Source organism: Equus quagga, chromosome 12 (genome assembly GCF_021613505.1).
Source record: "Equus quagga isolate Etosha38 chromosome 12, UCLA_HA_Equagga_1.0, whole genome shotgun sequence".
Lineage (NCBI taxonomy): Eukaryota > Metazoa > Chordata > Mammalia > Perissodactyla > Equidae > Equus > Equus quagga.
The window spans coordinates 97,495,875-97,517,944 of NC_060278.1; the positions used below are offsets into that span (position 1 = coordinate 97,495,875).

The window sequence follows — 22,070 nt, forward strand, 5'->3', positions numbered from 1 at the left end:
TTTTCCCTCGATACTTCTTCTTTGACCCATGGTTTATTTAGAAGTGAGTTGTTTAAGTTTCTAAGTGTTTGGAGATTTTCCTATTATCTTTCTGTTATTGGTTTATAATTTGATTCCATTATGGTCAAAGAACCATCACCCTGTAAGACTGCAATTCTTTTAACTTTGTTGAGGTTTGTATTGTGGCTCAGCATAACTATCCTGCTGTACGTTTCACGGTCACTCGAAAGAATGTGTATTCACTGTTGCTGGGTGGACTGTTCTCTCAGTGTCAACCAGATTCTGTTGTTTGATGGTAGTTCTGAGTTCTTCTATATCCTTGCTGATTCTGTCTTGTTGTTCTATCAATTATTGGGGCATTTAAGTCTCAAACTGTAATTGTACATTTGTGTATTTCTCCTTTCAACTCTATCAGTTTTTGCTTCCTGTATTTTGCAGTTCTGTTGTTTGGTGTATACACATTTAAGGTCGCTAAATCTTTTGGTAGATTGACTTCTTTATTGTTATAGAATGTTTCTCTTTGTCTCTGGTAACTTTCTTTGCTCCAAAGTCTACCTTATTTGACATTAATACAGACACTTCTGCTTTCTTTTGATTAACATTTGTCTGATATATCTTTTTCCATCCTTTCATTTTCAACATGCATGTATCATTATATTTGAAGTGAGTTTCTTGCAGACAGCATATAGTTGGGTCATGCTTTTAAATCTACTCGGCCAACCTCTATCTTTTAATTAGTGTTTTTAGACCGTTTACATTTAATGTAATTGTTGATATGTCAGGGCTTAAATCTGCCGTTCTGTTCTCCGTATCTTCTCTCTCTATCTCTGTCTATTTCTCTATTTTCTTTTTCCTGTCTTCCTGTGGGTTACTTGGACATTTTTTCAAATTCCACTTTGATTTTTATATAGTGATTTTGAGTGCATTTCTTTGTATGGGTTTTTTAGTGCTTGCTCTGGGTCTTACACGGTGTGTGCATAACTTATCACAGTCTACTGGTACCAATTCCAGTGAAGTGTAGACACCTTACCTCCCTTTACGTCCCTTTAACTTAGCCCGTTATAATATTATCTTATATTTTCTCCTCATACATTCAGAACCACATCATGTTATAATTTTTGCTTCAATCATTAAACATAGTTTAGAAAACCCAAGAGAAAAAAGAGCTTATTGCATTTACTTATATTTTTGTTTCCTATGTTCTTTCTACCTTCCTGATGATCCTATAGTCATTTGTTTATTGTTTCCTTTCTGTTTAGAGAAACTCCTTTAGTCATTCTTTTGGAGTACGTCCACTGACAACAAATTCTCTTAATTTGCCTTCATCTGAGAAGGTCTTGATTTCCCCTTTATTCCTAAAGGATATTTTCACTAGATATAGGGTCCTTCTCTTTCAGCATTTGAAAAGTCTTATGCCATTTCTTTCTGGACTTGATGGATTCTGGTGAGAAATCGACCGTCATCTGGATTGTTTTCCCTCTAGAGGTAAAGCATCATTTCTGTCTCACTGCTTTCAAGGTGTTTTTCTTTGCCTTTAGTTTTCAGAAGTTGGACTATGATATATCTTGGGGTGGATTTCTTTTAGTTATCCTGTTTAAAGTTCACTCAGCTTCTTGAGTGTGAAGGTTTTTTCTTTTGCCCAATTTGAGAAATTTTCAGCCATTATTTCTTTTAATACTTTTATGCCCTGTCCTCTTTTTCCTCTCTTTTCAGAACTCCAATGACACAAAAGTTAGACCATTTGTTATAACCCCACAGATCCCCAAGGCTCTGTTCATTTTTTCAGTCTTTTTTATCTCTGGTGCTCAGACTATGTGATTTCTATTGTCCTATCTATGAATTGTTTAAAAGTATGATTTGCTAAAACTATGAATAAGAAATAAAGTAACTTCCATGAGGTCAGCACTTTTGTAACCGATCTTGGTGTAAGAGTATTGGAAAGTCCCATCCACAATGAATTTGTGTATATTTGATCTGCTGTTTAATATGCTTGAACCATTCAAAAGAATCAGCTTTACTAAACTTGATAATTGCAGGTTATATTGTTCAAAGAAATTTAATCAATTTTGTGATCTATGTCAAATGTTCAAGGAATGTTGGTTTTCCATCTTATTTATTAATGAATAATAATAGCCAGCCTTCACGGAGTGCTTGCTCTGTGCCAGGCTCTGTCCTAAGAGCTTTATGTGAACTCATTGAACACTTAAATGACCCCGGGAGGTAGGTCCTAATATACTCCCATTTTGCAAAGAATGTACAGAGAGCTTGAGTAACTTATCCAAGGACACACAGCTATTAAGGTGGGATTCAGATCCCAGTAGTATAGCTCCAGACCCCACATGCCTAACCACTGCAGGGTAATGGCTCACAGTGTATGTTTTATTATAGTTTGTGTTCATTAGATATGGAAATATGACTTTACCACAGAGCCTTAAACAAAGTAAAATAGCAGGGAGTCTCCAGGACCAGACCCTCTCAAATATTACAAGAATTGTCAACAGTTGGAGTGTATTCACTCAAGAGGTGGTTTCCCAATGCTCGTTACCCTCAGATAACAAGGGCCACCTGCCCTCCTGTAACCCTCTAACACCGTGGTTCTCGGCCCTGGCTGCACATTGGAATCACCTGGGAAGCTGTAGAAATGCGGACGCCCAGGCTCCACCCTCAGAGAGTCTGATTTAGTTGTCTGTGATGTGGCCTGGGCATCAGGATTTTCAAGAGCTCCCAAACATGCAGCTGCGGTTGAGAAGCACTGTCTGAACAACCCCACTGCTTTCCAGCTCCCCACACCCCTAAGATCTAATCCATCTCTTGTCAGATTCTGGTGGAATAATTTCCCTGATGCAAAATCTGAACTGGCTTCTATCACATCACATCTAGAGACTTCAACCCGGTCCTCATGGTCCTACCGAGTTCTACAGAATTTCGCCACCTAATATCCCCAGGGCCTGGGCATGGTCTGTGGTGGATGCCCTGTCAGTGTTTACTAACTTAACATGTGAATGCCAGGCTTGGTTCTCCTCATCTGTAAACTTGAGATTAATCATACGCACTTTTCATCATTCCTTTTATTCAATAAATATTGACTGCATGGCAATTATATACCAGGCTGTGAATACAATTACAAATAAGACCAAAAAAATTAAAGTCTCTGCCTCCGTGGAACTTACATTTGGTTGGGGGTGGAGTTGGAGGACACAAATAATAAACAAACAAATGAGTAAAATGCATTGTGGTCAAAAGATGAGAAGATGACCAGTGCTTGGAGAAGAATGGAGCAGGAAAGGGAAATAGAGAGTGATGGGGTGGGGGTACCATTTTAGGTAAGGGGGTCAGGGAGCCCTTGATGACTAGGTGACCAAGGACCCTAAGGTATGCCGAGATCTAAGGAAAGTGAGTGAGTAGGCCCTCTGGGTATGTGAGGGCAGCATTCCGGGAAGAAGGAAAAGCCAAGTCCAACGGCTCCAAGGCAGAAGCCAACGACATGGCTTAGAGTCATCAAGGAACTGGGCTGCAGAGATGTGATCAGAAGGGCAGCCACAGGCTCCTGCAAGCCTGAGTAGGGACTTTGTGCTCTATGCTGAATGACAAGGGTGGCCACTGCAGGGACTTAAGCAGAGTGACGTATTCTGCTTTCATTATTTTAATAATGGACGATTTGGATATAATTCACACAGCATACAGTTCAGCCCTTTACAGTGTGCGGTTCAGTGGGTTTTAGTATACCCACAAAGTTGTGCAGTCACTGCTACAATCAATTTTAGAAATTTCCTATCACCCCAAAAAGAACCCCCATCCCTGTCAACAGTCACTCCCAGTCTTCCCTCAGCCTCCCAGATAACCCCAGATAACCACGAGTCTACTTTTTGCCTGTGTAGACTTGCTATTTTGGACATGTCATCTAAGTAGAATCAAGCAATTTGTGGTCCTTTGTGTCTGGAGTCTTTTTCTTAGCATGATGTTTTCAAGGTTCACCCATTTGTCGCATATATGAGTGTTTTGTACCTTTTTATGGGCAAATGATGTTCCGTTTTACTTATCCATTCATCAGTTGATAGACATTAAAGTGGTCTCTACGTTTTGGCTATTATGAATAATGCTGCTGTGAACATTGCTGTATACGTTTTTGAGTGGACACGGGTTCAGTGGTCTTGGGTATACCCCTAGGACTGGAATGGCTGCGTCACATGGTAACTCTATGTTTACCTTTGGAAGAACTGCCAGACTGTTTTCCAGAGTGTCCACACCATTTTACAATCCCACCAGCAGCATGTGAGGGTTCTCATTTCTCCACATCCCCACCAACGCTTATGAGTAACTGTGTTTTCACTATGGCCATTCTAGTAGGCATGCTTGTCATTGGAAAGCTCCCTCGGGCTGGAAGGACAGTGGTTTGAAGCAGAAGAGGAGTGGCGCAGGTGGTCAGAGATGGTTCTCTGAGAGCCAGAGAAGGCTTTGGGGCCGGAGACTTTGGCATCTTGCTGCCATTGAACAACACTGATTTGTTTTTATTTTATTTATTCTTCCAATTACTTTTAACTTAGAAAAAGTGATTTTTGTGGTTTATTAAAGCCTGTGATATTTTTAAAATCCTCCGTTTAAATCCACTTAAGTTCACAAATGTGAAGCAACTCAAAGAAAAATAGCAAGTAACTCAGAATGCAGAGAGTGCACAGTTGTGGCAAAATTCCAAAAGTTGGATGCAAAGATCTGAAATCTGGGGAGATGAGAGACAGCAAGAGAAGAGCGCAGAGAGGGCCGCAGGGCTCACTTCCTACCCAGGTCATGCTGCCATGGTTCCTGTAAAGCGTTAGGGCGAGTTATTTCCCAACGGACCCTTTGCAGGCTGTGATGAAACTTTCTCTCCTGTCCTTTCAGTGTGCGGACCTGACCTTGAGCCAGCCCAGCACCCGGTTTCATCAAAGGCTCCAGCCAGGTTAGTGTCAGCCAACTCCGCATGGAGGGCGAAGCCCTGCAGCGAGCACTGGGGGACATTCGCGGCCTAGGTGGGGGAGGATGGGCCTCTCCAGACAGGACAGACTCTCCCTGGGGGTTTGCAGCCTATGTCATAGAAACTCAGGTCTGTCCCCAAAGCCCAAGTGGAGGCAGTTGGGACCAGGGTATATTGCACTCAGCACCCCTGGACTGGCTCCCTTGTTCTGGAACCAGCTAAGAGATTGAGTACAATACTTAGCATAAGAGCAGAGGTTTCAATCCAGTGGTTCAAATGTAACAATAACAATATTATTATTACTAATAACAGCAAGCACAGATACTGCGCTTACTATGTGCTGTATCCACACCTTACTGTTTCCACACCTTACATGTATTAACTCATTTAATCCTTACAATAATTCATTTGCATTACCTCTTTGAGTCTGTCACCCTGCATTAGACAAAGCTACATTCAAATTCTGGCTGAGCCACTTGCTTGTTGTGCAGCCCTAGGCAAGAGGTTTAACTCCACTGGGCCTCAGTTTCCTTATCTTAAATGTGGACAAGGATAGGATGTAACCCATAGGGATGCTGGGAGAACTAATATGCTGGGGTGTGGCACAGTACTTGCACACAGTGAGTGTTTAACAATTGACAAGAACCACTGTTCTGCTTGTGGCAGATTGTATTTTCCAAGGAGAGCATCAATTTATAGCTTCCATCCTAAATGTGCACCCCATATGCTTTTCTTACAATGTGGTTAACGCTCTTCCCACCAAGGGTTGGGGGTCTATGATCCCACCTCTTCAGAGTGGGTGGGGACTTGTACTGTGCCAACCAACGGACACGGCAGAATGGATGCTATGAGATTTCCCAGGCTGAGTCACACAGAGGGCACAGCTTCTGCCTGGTTCCCTCACTCTTGGGACTCTCACCCTCGAAAGCCATTCACCATATTTGAAGTTCAAACTAAACCAGGCAGAAAAACCACACAGAGAGAAAGCAAGGCTCCCAAGGAGCAGCCGGCAGCCACAACCCGGCAGTGAGTGAATGGGCCTTCAGGTGACCCAGGCCCTAGCCTCTGAGGCCTAGCCTATGAGGGGCCTCCTAGCCTATGAGGCCCCAGACCTGGAGGAACAGAGAGAAAACATCCCGTGCCAGGCTGTCCAAATTTCTGGCCCACATAATCCACGAGCAGAATAAATGGTTGTTCTACACCTTTACTTTGTGGAGCAATTTGTTACACAGCAAGAGATAACCATTACTACCACGATTACTTCTCTCCCCTGGAGCAGAGCTTCTTCTAGGAAGGAGAGTCCTCCAGACATGAGGGCCCTGGCCCGACGACTTGGACCTTGGCACCCTACAGGAGGAAAGGTGGCGCCAAGGCCAGACCCGCTAACTCCCTTTCTTTGGTTCCTCCCCCTTTACACTGAAAAGGAAGTGGAGTGTGGAGGGGATTCTTAAAGAGCCTCCACATGTAGTGGATGGTTTGACTACCGTTTACTTTCATTCCCTACTAGGTATGCCCATAGGACAGATGAGCAAAATGAGGCTCAGAGAGATTTAGAGACTTGTCCAAGGCCACACAGCTAGTGCATGAGAGCGCTGAAATTCCAGTGATACACACCACTACTCTCCACCCAATTTTTAACAGGCAAATAACAACTTAAGAAAGTGTGCGTAGATATTGATTATAGTCACCATCCCGGTGATTAAGGGCCTGCTATGTGCCAAGGTCTGTGCTGGGCAGTGACGTGAATGACCGGGTCCAGCCTCATTCTTCCACCCCATGTCCTCCCAGCCTTCCCCTCAATCACTGTGTGCCACCGTCTTTGCGCCCTCCTTTCTGCTCCTTGAACACGCCAAGGTCTTTGCGTTGACTGCTCCCTCTGCCCGCACCTCCCTTCCCCTGCCCTCCCTGCCATCGCAGCGCAGCAGCTGGCTCCTTCTCCCCGCTCAGTCTCAACTCAAACGTCACCCCCAGAGGGGCCTCCGTGACCACCTAACCTAGTGAATCCAGCCTTCCCCAACCCCACACCACCTGCTGTGGGTAAAACCCCCGAGTTAGTTCCTTCACAATGTGATTCCTCATGTGAAATTGCTCCCCACTAGAGTAAAGTCCATGAGAACAGGAGTCCAAAGTGTTTCCTGCCACACCCCCAGCGCCTAGAACAGAGGTCCGATAAATACTGAATAACTGAACGTGCTTTAAGGCATTGTGTCTTATTATTTGGAACATCAATCAAAGTCATGCATAGCCTTCATTTGACAAATATTAATTGAGCACCTACCATGCACCAAGCATCATCTGGGTGCTGGGGCTACGGCACTGATCCAATAAGACAAGAGTCCCTGCTCTCACGGAGCTTTCACGTTAGTGGCTCTGTAATAAGACAAATGAGTGAAATACATAGCATATCCCATGGTGCTTCGCGCTATGAAGAAAGATAAAGCTGGGAGGGGCGAAAGTATGCGGGCAGTATCCCACCAGTTTCCCCTTCCTCTCCGCAGAAGGGACTCGGCGCCTCCCCCACTGCCCTCGCAGAGGCCTGCACCACCGTCAGCATCTTTCAGTGTGACATTTTGGTCAAGGCCTCTGCAGCTCCAAGAGCAATATTGGCTTTGAAGCAGGTCCCAGCAGGTGGGCCTCAGGCTGGGGTTGGGATTAGTCACCCCTTTAGATGCCCTGGGGTTAGGGGGTCAAGCAGCTTGGCCGTGCAGGGCCTTTCCTCACTGTGGGGAAGCGGGCAGGCCCTGGACTCCCCTGGCCCGGAGCTGTGACCAACTCTGGCTTCTGGTCCCCCCCAAACCCCCTCCATTCCGGGCAGCGAGCGAAGGTTTACAAACACGAAGAGGCCTTTGATCCGCACTAAACCCCCAGGGTTCTGACTGTTTTTTGTTCCAAAATGCAGGCCAGGACCATACTGCACTTTGCCTCCAGCAGAGAAGACTGTGGGTAGGTGGAGAGAAAGAGAGAGAGAGAGAGTGCGTGTGTGTCTGGGGTAGAGGGAGGAAGGTATAGGAGGGTGAGGGGGGTGTGCCTTTGGGGTAGGGGGTGGCTCCTTAATTTTCTTTCCAACAGACAGGCTGGGCTTGTACAAGGGAATTCTATTCAATTCAGTAGGTCTTTACGAGCACCCACTACGTTCCAGGTACCATTCTGGAAACCAGGCTGGAGTGGTGGAGCAAACACAGGCCCCCGCCCATGGAGCAGACGGGAAGCAAATGAGCCAGTGAATATAAAAGGCAGCAGGTGCTGGTGAACAGGACAGAGATAAAGCTGCGGAGGCAGATCGGGAGGGCTGGGGATGGGGTGCTACCTTTTACACAGGATGCGCATGGAAGACACATGGTGTTTGGCAGAGGCCGGAAGGGAGTGAGGGAGGCAGCCAGGTGAAGATCTGTAGGGAACAGTGTTACAAAGGGAACAGCAAGTACAAAGGCCATGAGATAGGAGCATGACTGACTTTGGCAGAAGAGTATGGCTGACCCCGAGGGAGAAGAGCCGGTCAGAAAGGTCAGTGTTGGGCTGGAAGCAGCTGGGTCTCTTGGCCCTGAGTGAGGTGGAAACACTGGAATGTTCTGAACAGAGAAATGATATGACCTGCATTGAGATTAAAGAGGATTCCCCAGGCTGCTGTGTGGGAAACAAGCTATGGGGAGCGAGGGCAGAAGCGGGGAGACGAGCAGGGCAGCCAGCAAGGAGGCAGCTGGAATGGTTCAGGCAAAAGATCACGTGGTCTAAGCCAGAGCAGTGCCTGTGAGGGGTACAGAGTGAAAGTTCTAATTCTATATTCCTAAGTTTTTATTGGAGTCTAACAGACATACAGAAAAGTACACATAGCATAGTGTGCATGCAGTTCGAGGAAGTTTTACAACCAAATCCACCCATGTAACCAGCCACGAGCTCAAGAAATAGGTCTTACCCATCCTCCCAGAAGCCCGCAGAAGCCCCTTCCAAGCCACGCCCCCTCCCCAAGGGTAGCCACTCTTCTAACTTCCTGATTATATCTTGAAAGTAAGCCTAACAGGATTTGCTGCTGGGTGAGGTGGGGGTGCGGTGAGAGAGGGGAGTCGAGGGGAGCTCCCAGGTTTGGGGCTGAAGTGCTGGATTTGCAGAGCTGTCATTTACTATGATGGGAAGGGCCGGTGGGAGCAGAGCCCAAGGGGTGGAAGCAGGAGTCTGTTTTCGGACATGTTGAGTTTTGAGATGCCTGTGTGACCCCTGGAGACGGCACAGAGCATCTCATCTGGGGGTTGCAAATTCAAATGCCTACAGGGACAAGCAGCAGGAGGGTGAAGGGGTCTGGGAGGAAGAGCTATTTCACTCTCCTCTTCACTCTATGAGAAGAACAACTGGCAGCCAGCCTCAGAGTCGAGAGGCAATAAGGACGGGTGAGGATCGGGGTGAAGGGTGAGCACGAGCCCGCCTCTACAAGGAAAGTGCTGTAAGGGGGGTCCAGGGTGGCCAGATCTGACGATGTTTCCAGAGAAGTCAGGTATCGGGATTTTTATATGAAACCATCCAAATCATTTAACACTGGAAACCGAAACACAAACACTATACGGACCCAACAAAAATGTCTACAGGTACAGCAACCAGTCTGATTCAGATCAAATCCTTCAGATTGAGACCCAGAGAAGTCTGGGATTTTCCCCAAACTCACAGAGGAAGTTGGTGGCAGCGATTGGCCGGGCCTCGAGTAGGCGGAATCTCAGCCAGGGTTCCTGCCTCTTGTGGGCCCTGGAGAAAAGGAGTCGGCCCGTCACTGCTCCTGCACTCTGATCTAAACAGAGTCCGGTGTTGCCCAATGTGCCCCAACCTGCCCCAGAAAGGCAGCGAGATGCCGTGGAAAAGGCATGGCTTTCGGGGCTAGGACCTGTATCTGTTTTGGTTGGGAATGTTTTTGGCTTCAAATGATAGAAAACTTGGTCAACAGCGGCTTCAGCTTTAAAGATGTTTAGTTATGCAAGTAATAAGTGAGGGCAAAGAGGTTGAGGTCTGACGTCATTGAGGACGGACTCCTATTCTGCCCATCTCTCTACTCCACCGTCTCCCTCTCATTGACGCTTTAGCTTCAGGGGTGGCCTCGTGGTCTCAAGATGGCTGCTGAAACTCCAGTTCTCACCATTGCATTTAAAGGCAGTAATTGTTGATGGGGTGTTGGAGTCAGGGCATGGAGAGATTCTCACACCCCACTGGCCTTCTATAAGAAGCAAAATCTTCCCGGAAGCAACTTTGGCAGATTTGCTTTTGTGTTTTATTGGCGAGGAAAGAGTCACATGCACACGCCTGTATCAGGGAGCAGGCTGACCTTCCCTGAGATGAGGCCATCTTCACCTAATCAATACCCGGACAAATCGAGGCTCTGTCCAAAAAGAATAAAGGCAGTGGCTTTGGTAGACAACAGAAATGTCTGGACCAATCGGTACCATTTACTGGCTGATGACTCTGGGCAAGCTGTGCAGCATCTCTGAGCCTCAGCTTTCTCATCTATAAAATGAGCCTAGAGAATAGCTCTTCTTTCTGCCCTCCCAGCATCCGTTTCTTGTTCTTCTCATGAGACACTCTGATCTTTAAGGCAGCGGTTCTCCGAACAGCAGCCTCAGCATCAGCGGGGAACTCGTGGGAACCAGCAATGTGGGAAAGTGCACCTGTGTGCCCTTAACTTATAAATGGAGCACATGAGGCTGTATGATAATTGCCTGTTCACTGGTCTCTAAAAATAGTAGCAATATAAATCACATAACAGTAGCAGCTACTTGTTAGGATGTGCCCGGCACGGTGGTAACGCTCATTTCATTGATGCTTGTGGTGGGCACTGATGTGACCCAGATCCCCTTCAAGGAAGGACTGATCGCCCCAGATGGAGGGAGTGTGGTCAGCAGGTGGCCTCCAGCTGTCACTGCTTCAGGGACAGTGTCAGAGGCAGAGGGTGGCCTCACCCGAGCTCATGCCCTTCCAGGGGTAGCCCGCCAAAGACTGCGTGAAGTGGAATTATGAGGGCCTGGCCATCTGGGTCCAACTCGGGGCATCTCTGCAGGGCCGTTCTGGCTGCAGAGCTCCCCGTGGGGTCGGCTGAGGCTACTGTCGGTCTGCCTCTCAGCCCCATTTCTCCCTCTGCCATCCCCTGCTTCGCCCTCTTCCCTTCCGTGGAGGCTGACCCCAAGGGCATGTCTGAGTAAACACCCTAATGCTAAACTGCATCTCAGAGTCTGCTTCCTGGGGATGCTGACCCATGGAGGTGCTCACAGCAGCTCTGCGAGGTAGGCCCCATTGTCAGTTCATTTTCCAGATGAGGACACTGAGGCTCAGAGAGGTGCAGTGAGGGGGTCCCAGGCCATGCAGCTGGTAAGCAAGGAGACACAAGGGAAGGGGAGCCATCAACCTTCCGAACAGAAGAGTGGCACAATCTGGCTTTAAAAGCGTGCCTCCGGCCGCTGAGGAAGGAAGGATGTGGGGACCAGGGCAGAAGCAGGGGCAGCAGTGGGGACGCCACGGATTGCAGCAGCGCTGGGAGAGGCGAGGGGGCTCCCGGGTGGTAGCTGGACTTTCTCATCACTGCACCCTCTTCAGGACCCGGCACAGAGCCTGGCACAAGGTGCTCAATAAATACCTGGTGAGTGACTGAGTGAAGACGTGAGAGCATGGAGGACAAAACCAAGACAGGAGGGAACTGGGCATCCCCACGCTGTCTTGCTCACTACTTCCTGAGTGACTAGCACAGAGCTCGCCACTCAGGGACGCTCAGCTACGGTGTTGAGTGAATACACGAACAAGTTTAATGGAGGGAGGGAGGAAGAAAAGAGGGAAGGAGAGGAAGAAGGTGGGAGAGGGAGGGGAGGAAGAGAGAAGAGGGCCAGAGGACAAGAGAAAGGGGAAGAAGCGAAGGAAGTGCAGGAGGATAGAAGGGGAGAGAAGTTTCACTTCTTTGCATCCAGAACGACAGTAACGTGCGACCTCTGGCGGCAAAGGAGAGCTACTCCTCTGGGCTCTGGAGAGGGCATTGCGGTGCCCTGAATTCAGGACCCAGTTCCCAAAGAGGGCTGAGGCAGGCCCCTGTAAGAACGTGGGTTCTCACAGGCAGGGCACCAGCAGTGGGGTGAGGCAAGTGGGGCTCTTACTAGGCCCTTACTAGATTTAAGGGGCACTTAAAAACTAGTAATCAAGACAACTATTTTAAGGTAATATTTTTAAAAATCTGATTGGCAAACATGGCCCATAAGCTGCCTGCCTATTTTTTTTTTTAGGAAGATTAGCCCTGAGCTAACATCTGCTGCCAATCCTCCTCTTTTTGCTGAGGAAGACTGGCCCTCATCTGTAAAATGGGGTGATAACCCCTGTCTGGGAGGTCCAGGGAGGAATTCACACAGAGCTGCTAGTGCCACCAGCTGTCCCCACGCGGACTTTGAGGGATCTGGAATTGCAGAGGGTTCCTCAGCACCCTGTGAGACACTGAACTAGGGAAGGAACCCACTGCTCCCCAGGAACGTTGGTAAATCCATTATTTCCCATCATCAGCCACCGGCTGAGTAGGCGGAGGGACACTACTCCTCCTGGGCAAATTGATGAAGTTTCTCCGGGCTCCCGTATCTCCCCCTCTCTCCACGCTTGCAAAGGAGATCATTTTTGCTTCCCCACTGATGCTGGTACCCCCACTGCCACTGGCTGCTATGTCCCACTAACCAGTGGGTGCCCAGTGGTTTGCAGGATGCTCACCAGCACCTCCACGTGGCCCCCACCCCAGGCCACCAACCTTACCCGCCCGGCATGTTGCCTAGCCTTCTCATTCCTTTCTTGCTTCCACTCTTTCCTGCTTTAGTCCTTTTCCTAGAAAGTTATCTAGTAATCCTTTCAAAACATAAATCAGATGTCTCCCTGTTTAAACCCTCTGAGCGGCATTGAGAATAAAACTCAACCTTGTTCCTAGGCGCTGCCTGACCTGCCCCTTACCAGCCTCTCTGATCTCATTTCCTGCTCCTCCTCCTTGCTCGCTGCAAGGCAGCCACACTGGCCTTGCTGTCCCTCAAGGATGCTCCTCCTTCACCAACTTGGTCCATGATGGTCATTCTGCCTGGAACGTACTCTCCCATCTCCCGGTTCTCCTTCACATCTTAGTTCCAATGTCACCTCCTCAGAGGCTCCCCTGATCAGCCCTGCCTCCACCGCCCCTCGAGGTCACTCAGATCTCAGCACCCTTCAAAGCACTCAAGGCTGTCTGACACTCTTACTCAGTTTGTTTCCCAGGAGAGTAAGGATAGCTTTCACATCCTCTCTTTATCTCCAGCGTCAGCACAAGTGAGCACCAGGCATTTGTTAACAACACCTGCACATGCGGGTCAACCAGTCATAGGCCCCATGATACTAGCCTATGAGGAAACTGGTGTCGTGTTTTTCTTTTTTGTAATGTGAGTACCTGACTTAAGCTTTGATTACTCAAACATCCACTTCAAAGAGGCATCCATTTCGAAGACAGTATCTCAAACAAACACACTGCCAACCACGCGACCAGATACAGGAGCCAGGCCTCTCCGCATTGAGGGCTCCTTTGTGCGGCAGATCTTGGCTGATTTTCTTCTTGGTTTTTTTTTTTTTTTTTGGAAGATTAGCCCTGAGCTGATATCTGCTGCCAATCCTCCTCTTTTTTTCTGAGGAAGCCTGGCCCTGAGCTAACATCTGTGCCCATCTTCCTCTACTTTATATGTGGGATGCCTACCACAGCATGGCTTGCCAAGCAGTGCCATGTCCACACCCAGCATCCGAACCGGCGAACCCAGGCTGCCAAAGCGGAATGTGCACACTTAACTGCTGAGCCACCGGGCTGGCCCCTTTGGCTGATTTTGATAACTGACATTTGAGTCACTTGGTTTTTTTCTCTTCCTGCACTTTAAATTCCCATCATGTTTTAAATTCACCAATGAGTGAGGCTACAAAACCCTAGGCCCCAAACCTCGACCCCAATAACAGCAGAACCCCAAGCCCCCGCACTGTCTCCAACCCCCGACCTTGCTGTGTGGGCCCAAGCGTACTGTGTAATTATTTTTGCAAAGTTTCCTGATGATTATTGCTGAAGGGCCTCTTGCAAACACAAGAACCACAAGGCAGGTCCAAGCACAACATTGGTTACGGATAAGCCAGCACAGCCAAAACACTGGAGAAGGAGCCCGCTCAATCATGTTGAGAATATTCATTGAAAAAGTTATTGCCAGCTCCTGTGGCCCTTGGAGTTTAGAAAACAATGTAATATAAAGCCAATATATATTATAATAATATAAAGACATGTTGCATCTAGTATCTCATTTCCTAAAGGATCAGTGGAAAACATATGGGCTTGGGGCCAGGTAAAACTACCCCTTGCTACCTGACATCTTAAGCAAGTTCTCCCCTTTTTGAACCTGTTTCTCCATCTCTAATATGGGGACAATACTTAACTCAGCGTTGCTTCAGATCCAATATGAAAACTCCTGGCACAATGCTCGACAGGCAGTGACCAGCAACGATATTGGTTCTCCTCTCTACTAGTCACCCCTACCGAGGAAGGGAAGTGTTCATCCATTCCTGGGCATCTGCCACATGAAGGGCGCTGACTGTGGTGAACGAAACACATGGTCCCAGTCCCACCAGCATGTTCCCTCCATGAGAGCAGGCACGTCTGTCTTGCTCACCGGTGCACCCAGGACCCAATACAGTGCCAAGCGCACAAAGGCACTCAAAATACGTACTTACTAGCTGGAGCTTACAAGGAGGAAAGGTATTTTCTCATAGCACCCCACATAGCCAAACCTTCTCTGGGGAAGAAACTGAGGCTGGGCAAGGTTAAGTGTGAGCTAATTAGTGGTATTTTGCATCTTGACTTGATTTTCCTGCAGTTTCCTTAAACTAGGCTTTATCAACCTTCAGGCATTCCCAAGCCACTTCACCATTTTCGCTCAATCTACTTACTGTCTGTGATATAAATCGACTCACTTTTTTACCGATATAAACTAAAAGGAACTTTACTTCAATCACTTGTCTTAATTAGAAAGTAACCATAAAAATAAAGAGCAAAAAAAATTAAAATATTGTATAAAATTACAGAAATTTCAGTTGTCTGAAAGCTATGAGCCTGCTTTTTTAAGAGAGAAATTGGAGTTGAGCAGCATTTTTCATCTTTTTTTACCATTACTCTCAAAAAGAAATATATTTTACATAAAACACAGTACATACCCTTGTCGACACATACATTTGAAACAAGTTTCATAAAAAAATACATCACATAGAATGCATTCTGGTATTTTCTAGTTTCTGATTCTATTTCACTTTTAAAATGCTGGTTGTATCCCCTTATACTGATTTCAAGAGGAATATGTCATGAACACAACAAAAAAATGCTGGGTCAGAGGGCTGAGAAAGACATACTGTCACCAACTGAGACTTCGTCCTCGTCTCACCAGACGGACTGAAGAGAATACCGTCCTCACTACGTGGTTTGACGTCTTGTAAGGCCATGCCCATGCGCCTGAGGCATACGCCAGTGCGAGATGTATTTTAAATATCCAGTTCTGCCTAGAACACGCCTCATGTACACAGTAAGCTCTTGAGAACAGTCAACGGCAGACATAAAGACACTTAACAAGCGAGATCACAGACAGCACTTAAAAATATCTCAGCTTTATTTAGGTCTAATCTCAACCTCGTGGCATTCCTTCGGATTCACTTGGAGGGAGACAGCGTAACTGGCTGCAGCGGTCACACACACTCCCCTACCCAACCATGGACCGCTTTCTTCCTCTCAGGCGCACTTCGTCCAGCTTCTTCAGCACCGGCCTGGCCTTTCTGGAGGCGGCGCAGTAGCTCTGCAGAAAGGCTTCGAACACAGCCTCGGTGTGGGGATGGGTGCTCAGGAAGGCCTTCTCCAGCACGTAGAGGTCGACCCCCTTATCTTCCGGCAGTGCCGAGATGAAGCTCAGCCCGAAGTCTATGAGCACGACGCGCAGCTGGTCCACAGGGGGTTTCAGGAGCATGTTCGAGGTGGTGAGATCACCGTGAATGAGGTCCTCGTCGTGCATTCGAGCCAGAACCTGCCCGACTGTCTTGGCTAAACTGAAGAGACTCTCGGGAGACTTTTCCGTCTCCATAGTGGACTGAATATAATCTCGAACAGTCACTGAGCCTTCAATGTCTTCCATGTATAAGCAGTTGGAAGCATAGTCCACAAAAAAGACAACCGGGGCACATATCCCTGGAATCAAGACACAAGTGGCTATTGGGTTAGATGCTTTTAATTTTTGTTAAAGGTAAGCTTGCTTTCCAAAGACTGAACCAGTTTTTTCTAGTCTATGTCTGCTTATTTCAGGAGAGAGACTTAGGAATGCTGCAGAACGGTACAACTTAACTCATCTGGAAAACTCATCTGGAAGTTTCCCGGCTCACGCTCTGCAGGCTGTGCCTCTGGCCACCCCACAGCTGAGGTCAGCAGTGCCACAGCTCCCTCCTTCTTCCCACCCTTTGTGACTGGCCTTCATTGACCCACTTAGTCCCTAAAAAACAAAACAAAACAAAACAAAAAGCCGGAGGATAAAGCAGAGCCGGGGAGAGCCGTTTCCACCTGACAAGGACACAAACAGGAGGCCAAGCAGCGTGCTGGCACAGAGCTTCCGCTTCCCAGTCAGAAAGGACCGCTTCAGCCCCAGCTCCTTTCCTTATTAATTACGTAAACTTGAAGTCACCTTAACTTCTCTAAGCCTCCGTTTCTGCTTCTATAACATAAGAACAATACCTCCAATAATTCAATGAATTCATTGAGTCCAAAGATTCAGAGACTCTTTATTGACTGTCCTCATGCTCAGGACACTTATCTAGACCCTGGAGACAGAGCCGGGAGATACAGCAGGAGACAAGGCAGCCACGATCCCTGCTTAACGGGACTTATCCCGCAAAGAGGGTGAAAACAGAAAATATGACCCCACAAATAAGTCACTAAATGCGAGCAAGGGCAGAGATGTGTCTGCTTGTTCGCTGCCGAGTTTCCTCCAGATCTGCCAGCACCTAACACCGTCTTGGGGTACCGCAGGCCCCTAAAAAACACCAACGAAAGAGAAAGGGAGAACGTGTAACAGAGAAACGCCCGTGTTTCTGAGCCAGAGGGATACGGGCTGGGAGCCTGGCTGTGTAACCTCAGCAAGTTCCTTCCCCTCTCTGAGCGTCAGCGCCTCATCTGAGGACAAGGCTTATGGATGTGGTGCACAGGGATGTCTTAACGAAGGAGCAAACGATTTAACGAAACCTAAGGTTTACCGAGCGGCGTGGGCCAGCCATCCATTCAAACCTAACACACGGCATACCTAGCTCATTAAACGGTCGCAACATCCCTATCAGATGGCTCCTGCTACTATGCCTTCCCGATACAAGCGAGGAAACTGAGGCTGGGGTTAAATAACGTGTTGCAAGCCTGCATATGCGGCAGCGGAGTCCGTGTCTGGACGCAGACAGCCTGGCTCCTGGCACGGACTGGTCATCACGTCTGCTTCTTAAAAGGAACGGACGAGAAGATAACGACCGAGAACAAAGACGGTGCAAACGGGGAAACTGAGGCTCAGGCGGTCAGATAACACGCTCGAGGGCCGGGAAGCGAACAGGCGCGGGGGCCCCGGGACGAAGGCTCGTCGCTGCGGGGCCAGCGGCCGAAGCAGGAATGAAGGCGAACAGGGACGAAGGGACGACTTCTCTAACGCAAGGCCCCGCAGAGGCACCGACGGAGAAACGCGAGCTAACTGAGGCCCCGCGCCGCGGCCTCACCTGCGCGGCGGCAGCGCAGCAGCGCCCGCGCCTCCTGCACCGTCCGCCGCCGGCCAAGCCGCGCCTCGAGCGCCGGGTGCCGGTAGCCCTTGGGGAAGCGGTGCTTCACCACGGCCGCGCGGCCCTGGAAGTGGCCGCGGAACACGCGCGCCTCGGCGCCCTGCTTCACCAGCTCCAGGCCGCTCAGGAAGCGGCGGCTTCGCTCCCGGGCGGCGGCCAGCGCCTCGGCCTCCGGCGCCGGCTCCTCGTTCTTCTCAGCCGCAGCAGCACTGGGCGCCGCCATGATTGCGCCTCAGCACCGCCCCTCGGAGCCTGTCGGCTGCTTCCGGAAACGGTCGGCGACGCTTCGGCTCGCTCCGGAAATCCTCGGACCTCTTCGGCTGTTCGAACGCGAGCACTTCCGCCTTGTGGAAGCGGTTCCGCCTCCTAACTTTCGGTTCTTTTCGAAGCCTTCGTTGCCCCTCGGAATGGCTATTGTAGCCTCGCCTCCCAGGTCTTCGGCTATCTCCGTAAACCCTCGGCAACTCTCGATGAGCGGCTGGCTCCCGAAGTCCTTCGTGACTCTCGCGGTCGGCTTTCGTGGCCCCACCTCCCAGCTCTTCGGCTCTTTCCGGATAACTTCGTTTCGGAATCTCCGCCTTTTGCAGGAGTCCCTCGGGATCCTGGGAAGCAGTATCCATGGGAGTTCTTCTTGGAACTCCTCGTCCCCTGGGTCCTGAATTCCCCGCAAAAGGGGCTCACACCAGCCAAAGCTAAGGGTGGCAGATGGACAATGAGGCGTGTGTCTGGCATCGTCTTTAGTGCTAGGATAGCAGTAGCGACCGTTCATTAATTAAGTGTATTCGGCAGTAAAAAGTGTTCCAGAGGGAACAGTGAACTGGGAGCGATTAGCACACTCTTAGGGTTTGCATGTATTTTTCATTGCAAAGCTAACGCAGGCTGTAACAAAATCTTACAATACTGAATTTTGCACGCACGAAACATCAAAGAATGCCTGTCGCTGTCATCAATCTGCCCACCACCGACCATTGTAGAAAGTTTCTTTCCAGATCTTCTCTCTGATACACCCGCACTCTCACACATAGTTATGGGATTTTCCCCAATATAAACGAGAGCACGCTGTCTATTCTTTTGCAACTTGCTTTTTTCCCCCTAAGCAGTTTATCTTGGACAGTTTCCCTATCAATACATACAGAGCTACCACATCCGTCTAAACGGCCGTTTCCTTGTTGCTAAACGGTTGTTTGCAGCTTTGTTTTGTTTTTCTCCTTTTTTTTTCTCTCACAAACAGTGCTGCAATGAGCAGGCTTATCCAGACATCCCTGAACACGTGCATGCTTCTGAGGACGTCTTTCTGAAATTGATGTCGCTGGGATGTAGGAGATGAGCCTTTTAAAAGGTGACCCATCCATCAGCCAAACTGCCCTCTCAGCTTTTGTGCCTGTTCACACTCCTGCTGAGCGTGTATTTCGTGTCCCTGTGCCTTTGCCCTCCCTGAGTTCCCCAGGTGGCTCCACCTTTGACCAGGTGGAGTAGTGGGAGGGTGCTCAGGTTCCAGACAGGAGAACGTACATAGGGCGGGGATGGGTTAGAGACAGGCCAGCAGCTCCATGTGGCTGGAGCAGTGTGGCACTGGGGACAGGCTGGGAGCTGAAAGGGCAGGAGCAGAGGGAGTGTCCCAAAGGACTCTTCCTGCTGGAAGGGAGGTGCTGCGAGTCTGGGGCGACTGCATGGGCGTGGCACCTCAAGGCCTCTACCGCTGGCTGCAGAATGGGCAGCCGGGCTCTGGGTACCATAGCCAAGCAGTGGAGGACGGTGGGAGAGCGCTTCTTTCTGCCCTAGCCCTTTTTGAGCCTAAGGCTGGCCCTGAAGGGGACTTCCTACCCACCAGCACCAGATGCCTATTCATTTGCTTATTCACCAATTCATTCAACAAATATTTATTGAGTGACTACTATATGCCAGGCACTGTGCTAGCCTCTGGGACACAGCAGTGAATAAAACAGAAACTAACTCCTGCCCTAATGGAGCTGACATTCTATTAGGTGGAAACAGACAAAACAAAAAAGATAAATAAGGTTGACGTATAGTTGACCCAGGGTAATAGGTGTTGTGGAGAAAAATAAAGTAGGGAAGGTGGGTGGCTAAGATGACATGCATCCCAGTTTGCCAGGGACGGCCCCAATTGTTACCTGTTGTCCTGGCATAACTATTAATAGTGTCCCCTCTTCACTCTTAAAAGCATACTAGTTTGGGTGGTAAATTATGTAGTCACCCCATGGGCAGTAGAGTGGAGGGTGGTGAGGGAGTGGAGAGTGGTACGATTTTAAATCAGGTGGTTGAGAAGGCTTCAAGGAAAGGGTGACATTTGAGCCCTGTGAAGATTCCTGGGACATTCCAGGCAGAGACTAACAGGTACAGAGGCCTTAGGGCAGAAGTGTGCTTGGCATGTTTGAGGAGGAGCAAGTTATTTAACCACTCTGTGCTGTAGTGTATCGTCGATAAGATAAGATTGTAGATAATACCCATCTTGGAGGAGTTTCGTGAGAATTAAATGAGTAACCAGAAGTAAAACATACAGCTATGCCAGGTACATGGTAAGCATTCCATAAATGAAAACTATTATTATTTATGAACGGCTTAATATAGTAGCTATTGTAAGCAGACTCCCAGCATCCAACCAGTATTCCCAGGGAAGGGGCCTTACCCACTGTGTGGTGTCCCGGGCGACCATTGAGGCCACGTTCCCCCACAGAAGCCCCACCTTTCCCCCGTGTCTTGGCTGCCATTGTTCAGACGCAGGAGCAAGGCAGTTTGTGTGGCTTATAACAAGAACCCTGACTTGTCCCACCGCTGAATGGCTATGCATTTTGGTTACTGTATTAGTTAGTCAGGCTACAGGATAAGCTGCTATAAGAAAGTAACCTAAAAATGGTGGCTTAGGTATGAGAGATGTTTATTTCTCTTTTCTGTAGCAGTCCAGATCTGTCATTCTTAACCCATTGCTACTTTCTCTGGGTCTATTCCATTGTCCTCCTCTCCAGTCGGCAAGAAGGAGGAGTGGGCGAGGCAGTAGTGAACAGGCAGCTAAGGACTTGACCCAAAGTTCCGCAGTCGCTCCCACTCACATCCTGTTGGCCGGAACTTACTCACATGGCCCATGACGCTGCAAAGGAAGCTGGGAAATGTATTCTCTAGCAGGGCAGCCATGGCCTCAGCTAAAACTTTGGGGAATTATTATAGGAAGTAGGGGAGGAAGTATAATGGGGGACAATTCGTAGATGGCCACAGTTTTGATATTTGAAGCTGCAAGTAACAGATTAGTCAACAAATTAGCTTACTTAGGTAAACAGTAAGTTCTTTGATTATCTCACAGAACAAAATTTTAAGAAGTAAGGGGTCTCAGATGTCCTTCAGTCACCTCATGATTTCAGTGGTCTTTCCATCTTTCTGCCTTCTTGTCAGGTTGCTTTCCTCCTTACACTTGTCACCTTATGGTCACAAGATGGCCACCAAAGTTCCACACATGATACGAAGACACAAAAACATCTGGCTAAAGAATAGAGGTGCTACCTCCTATCCACGCCTCTTTCTTTGGGAGAAAAGGCTTTGCTGGAGGTCTCTCCTCTCCAGTCAGACTTCCTCTACAGGACGTGGCCATAACTGGCCCATGTGTCTCTGCTTTAGCTGCAGGGGAAGCTGGAAAAGTGAGGATCTGGCGTTTTCCGCCTCTGTAGATGGAGATGTGTTCTGTCAGCAAGCAAGAAGGGAGCTGGGCATGGCTCCTGGGGAGGCGCCACAAGTGCCTGTCACACTGCAGGGGGGCAGCAACAAACATCATTTCTCTGAGTTTCAGATTCATCATCTTCAGAACAAGGATAATGAGTTTTCCTTTGGCAGTTGCTTATTGAGATTAAATAAGATGCTGCTGGTGAGGGTGCCTGGTGGGTAGCATCCACTCTTCATGTGTTCGTTTTCCCTCCCCCATCTTTGGGACCCTGTTTGAAATACTGAAGAAAGGCCCTTTGGTCCAAGCGTTGCTATGACACTGCCCCTCAGCTCCACAGTCTCTGCGTTTCATTCATACACGGGGCAGGTCACCTTTTCAAACCTCAGACCCTTTGTGTTGGCATAATGTAGTTTCCAGCACCTTTCATCAGCCCATACTACTCAAAGCTCACTCTGAACCAAATCTATTTATAATACCCAGTTTCCCAAGTTTGGGGCTTCATTTTCATAATTGTTGATGTCCACATAGCCATCTCCATGGTTACCAAATCTATCTGAACCCCTCCTTTGGTAAATCCACTGTGTAAACATAATATCAAGTCCCAGGTTTGCTATGGTCAGACTG

At 48.5% G+C, this 22,070-nt stretch overlaps 1 protein-coding gene across 1 annotated transcript; it reads right to left on the reverse strand.

The window, feature by feature from the left end:
- Positions 1-15,573: 15,573 nt before the first annotated feature.
- On the reverse strand, positions 15,574-18,259 carry TP53RK (TP53 regulating kinase). Its single transcript, XM_046678150.1, has 2 exons — positions 17,717-18,259; positions 15,574-16,160 (listed from the first exon to the last, which is right to left on the reverse strand). Exons 1-2 carry the CDS (start codon positions 17,997-17,999, stop codon positions 15,682-15,684), a joined length of 762 nt encoding a protein of 253 aa, XP_046534106.1. The 5' UTR covers positions 18,000-18,259; the 3' UTR covers positions 15,574-15,681.
- Between the last annotated feature and the right edge of the window lie 3,811 nt (positions 18,260-22,070).

What these genes read in the sequence shown, in the direction of transcription:
- TP53RK (XM_046678150.1), bottom strand. Translation starts at nt 17,999, where the DNA reads ATGGCGGCGCCCAGTGCTGCTGCGGCTGAGAAGAACGAGGAGCCGGCG. An exon ending in GCTGCGCTGCCGCCGCGCAG is followed by an intron (nt 16,161 to 17,716) that starts GTGAGGCCGCGG and finishes TCTTGATTCCAG; the next exon opens with GGATATGTGCCCCGGTTGTC.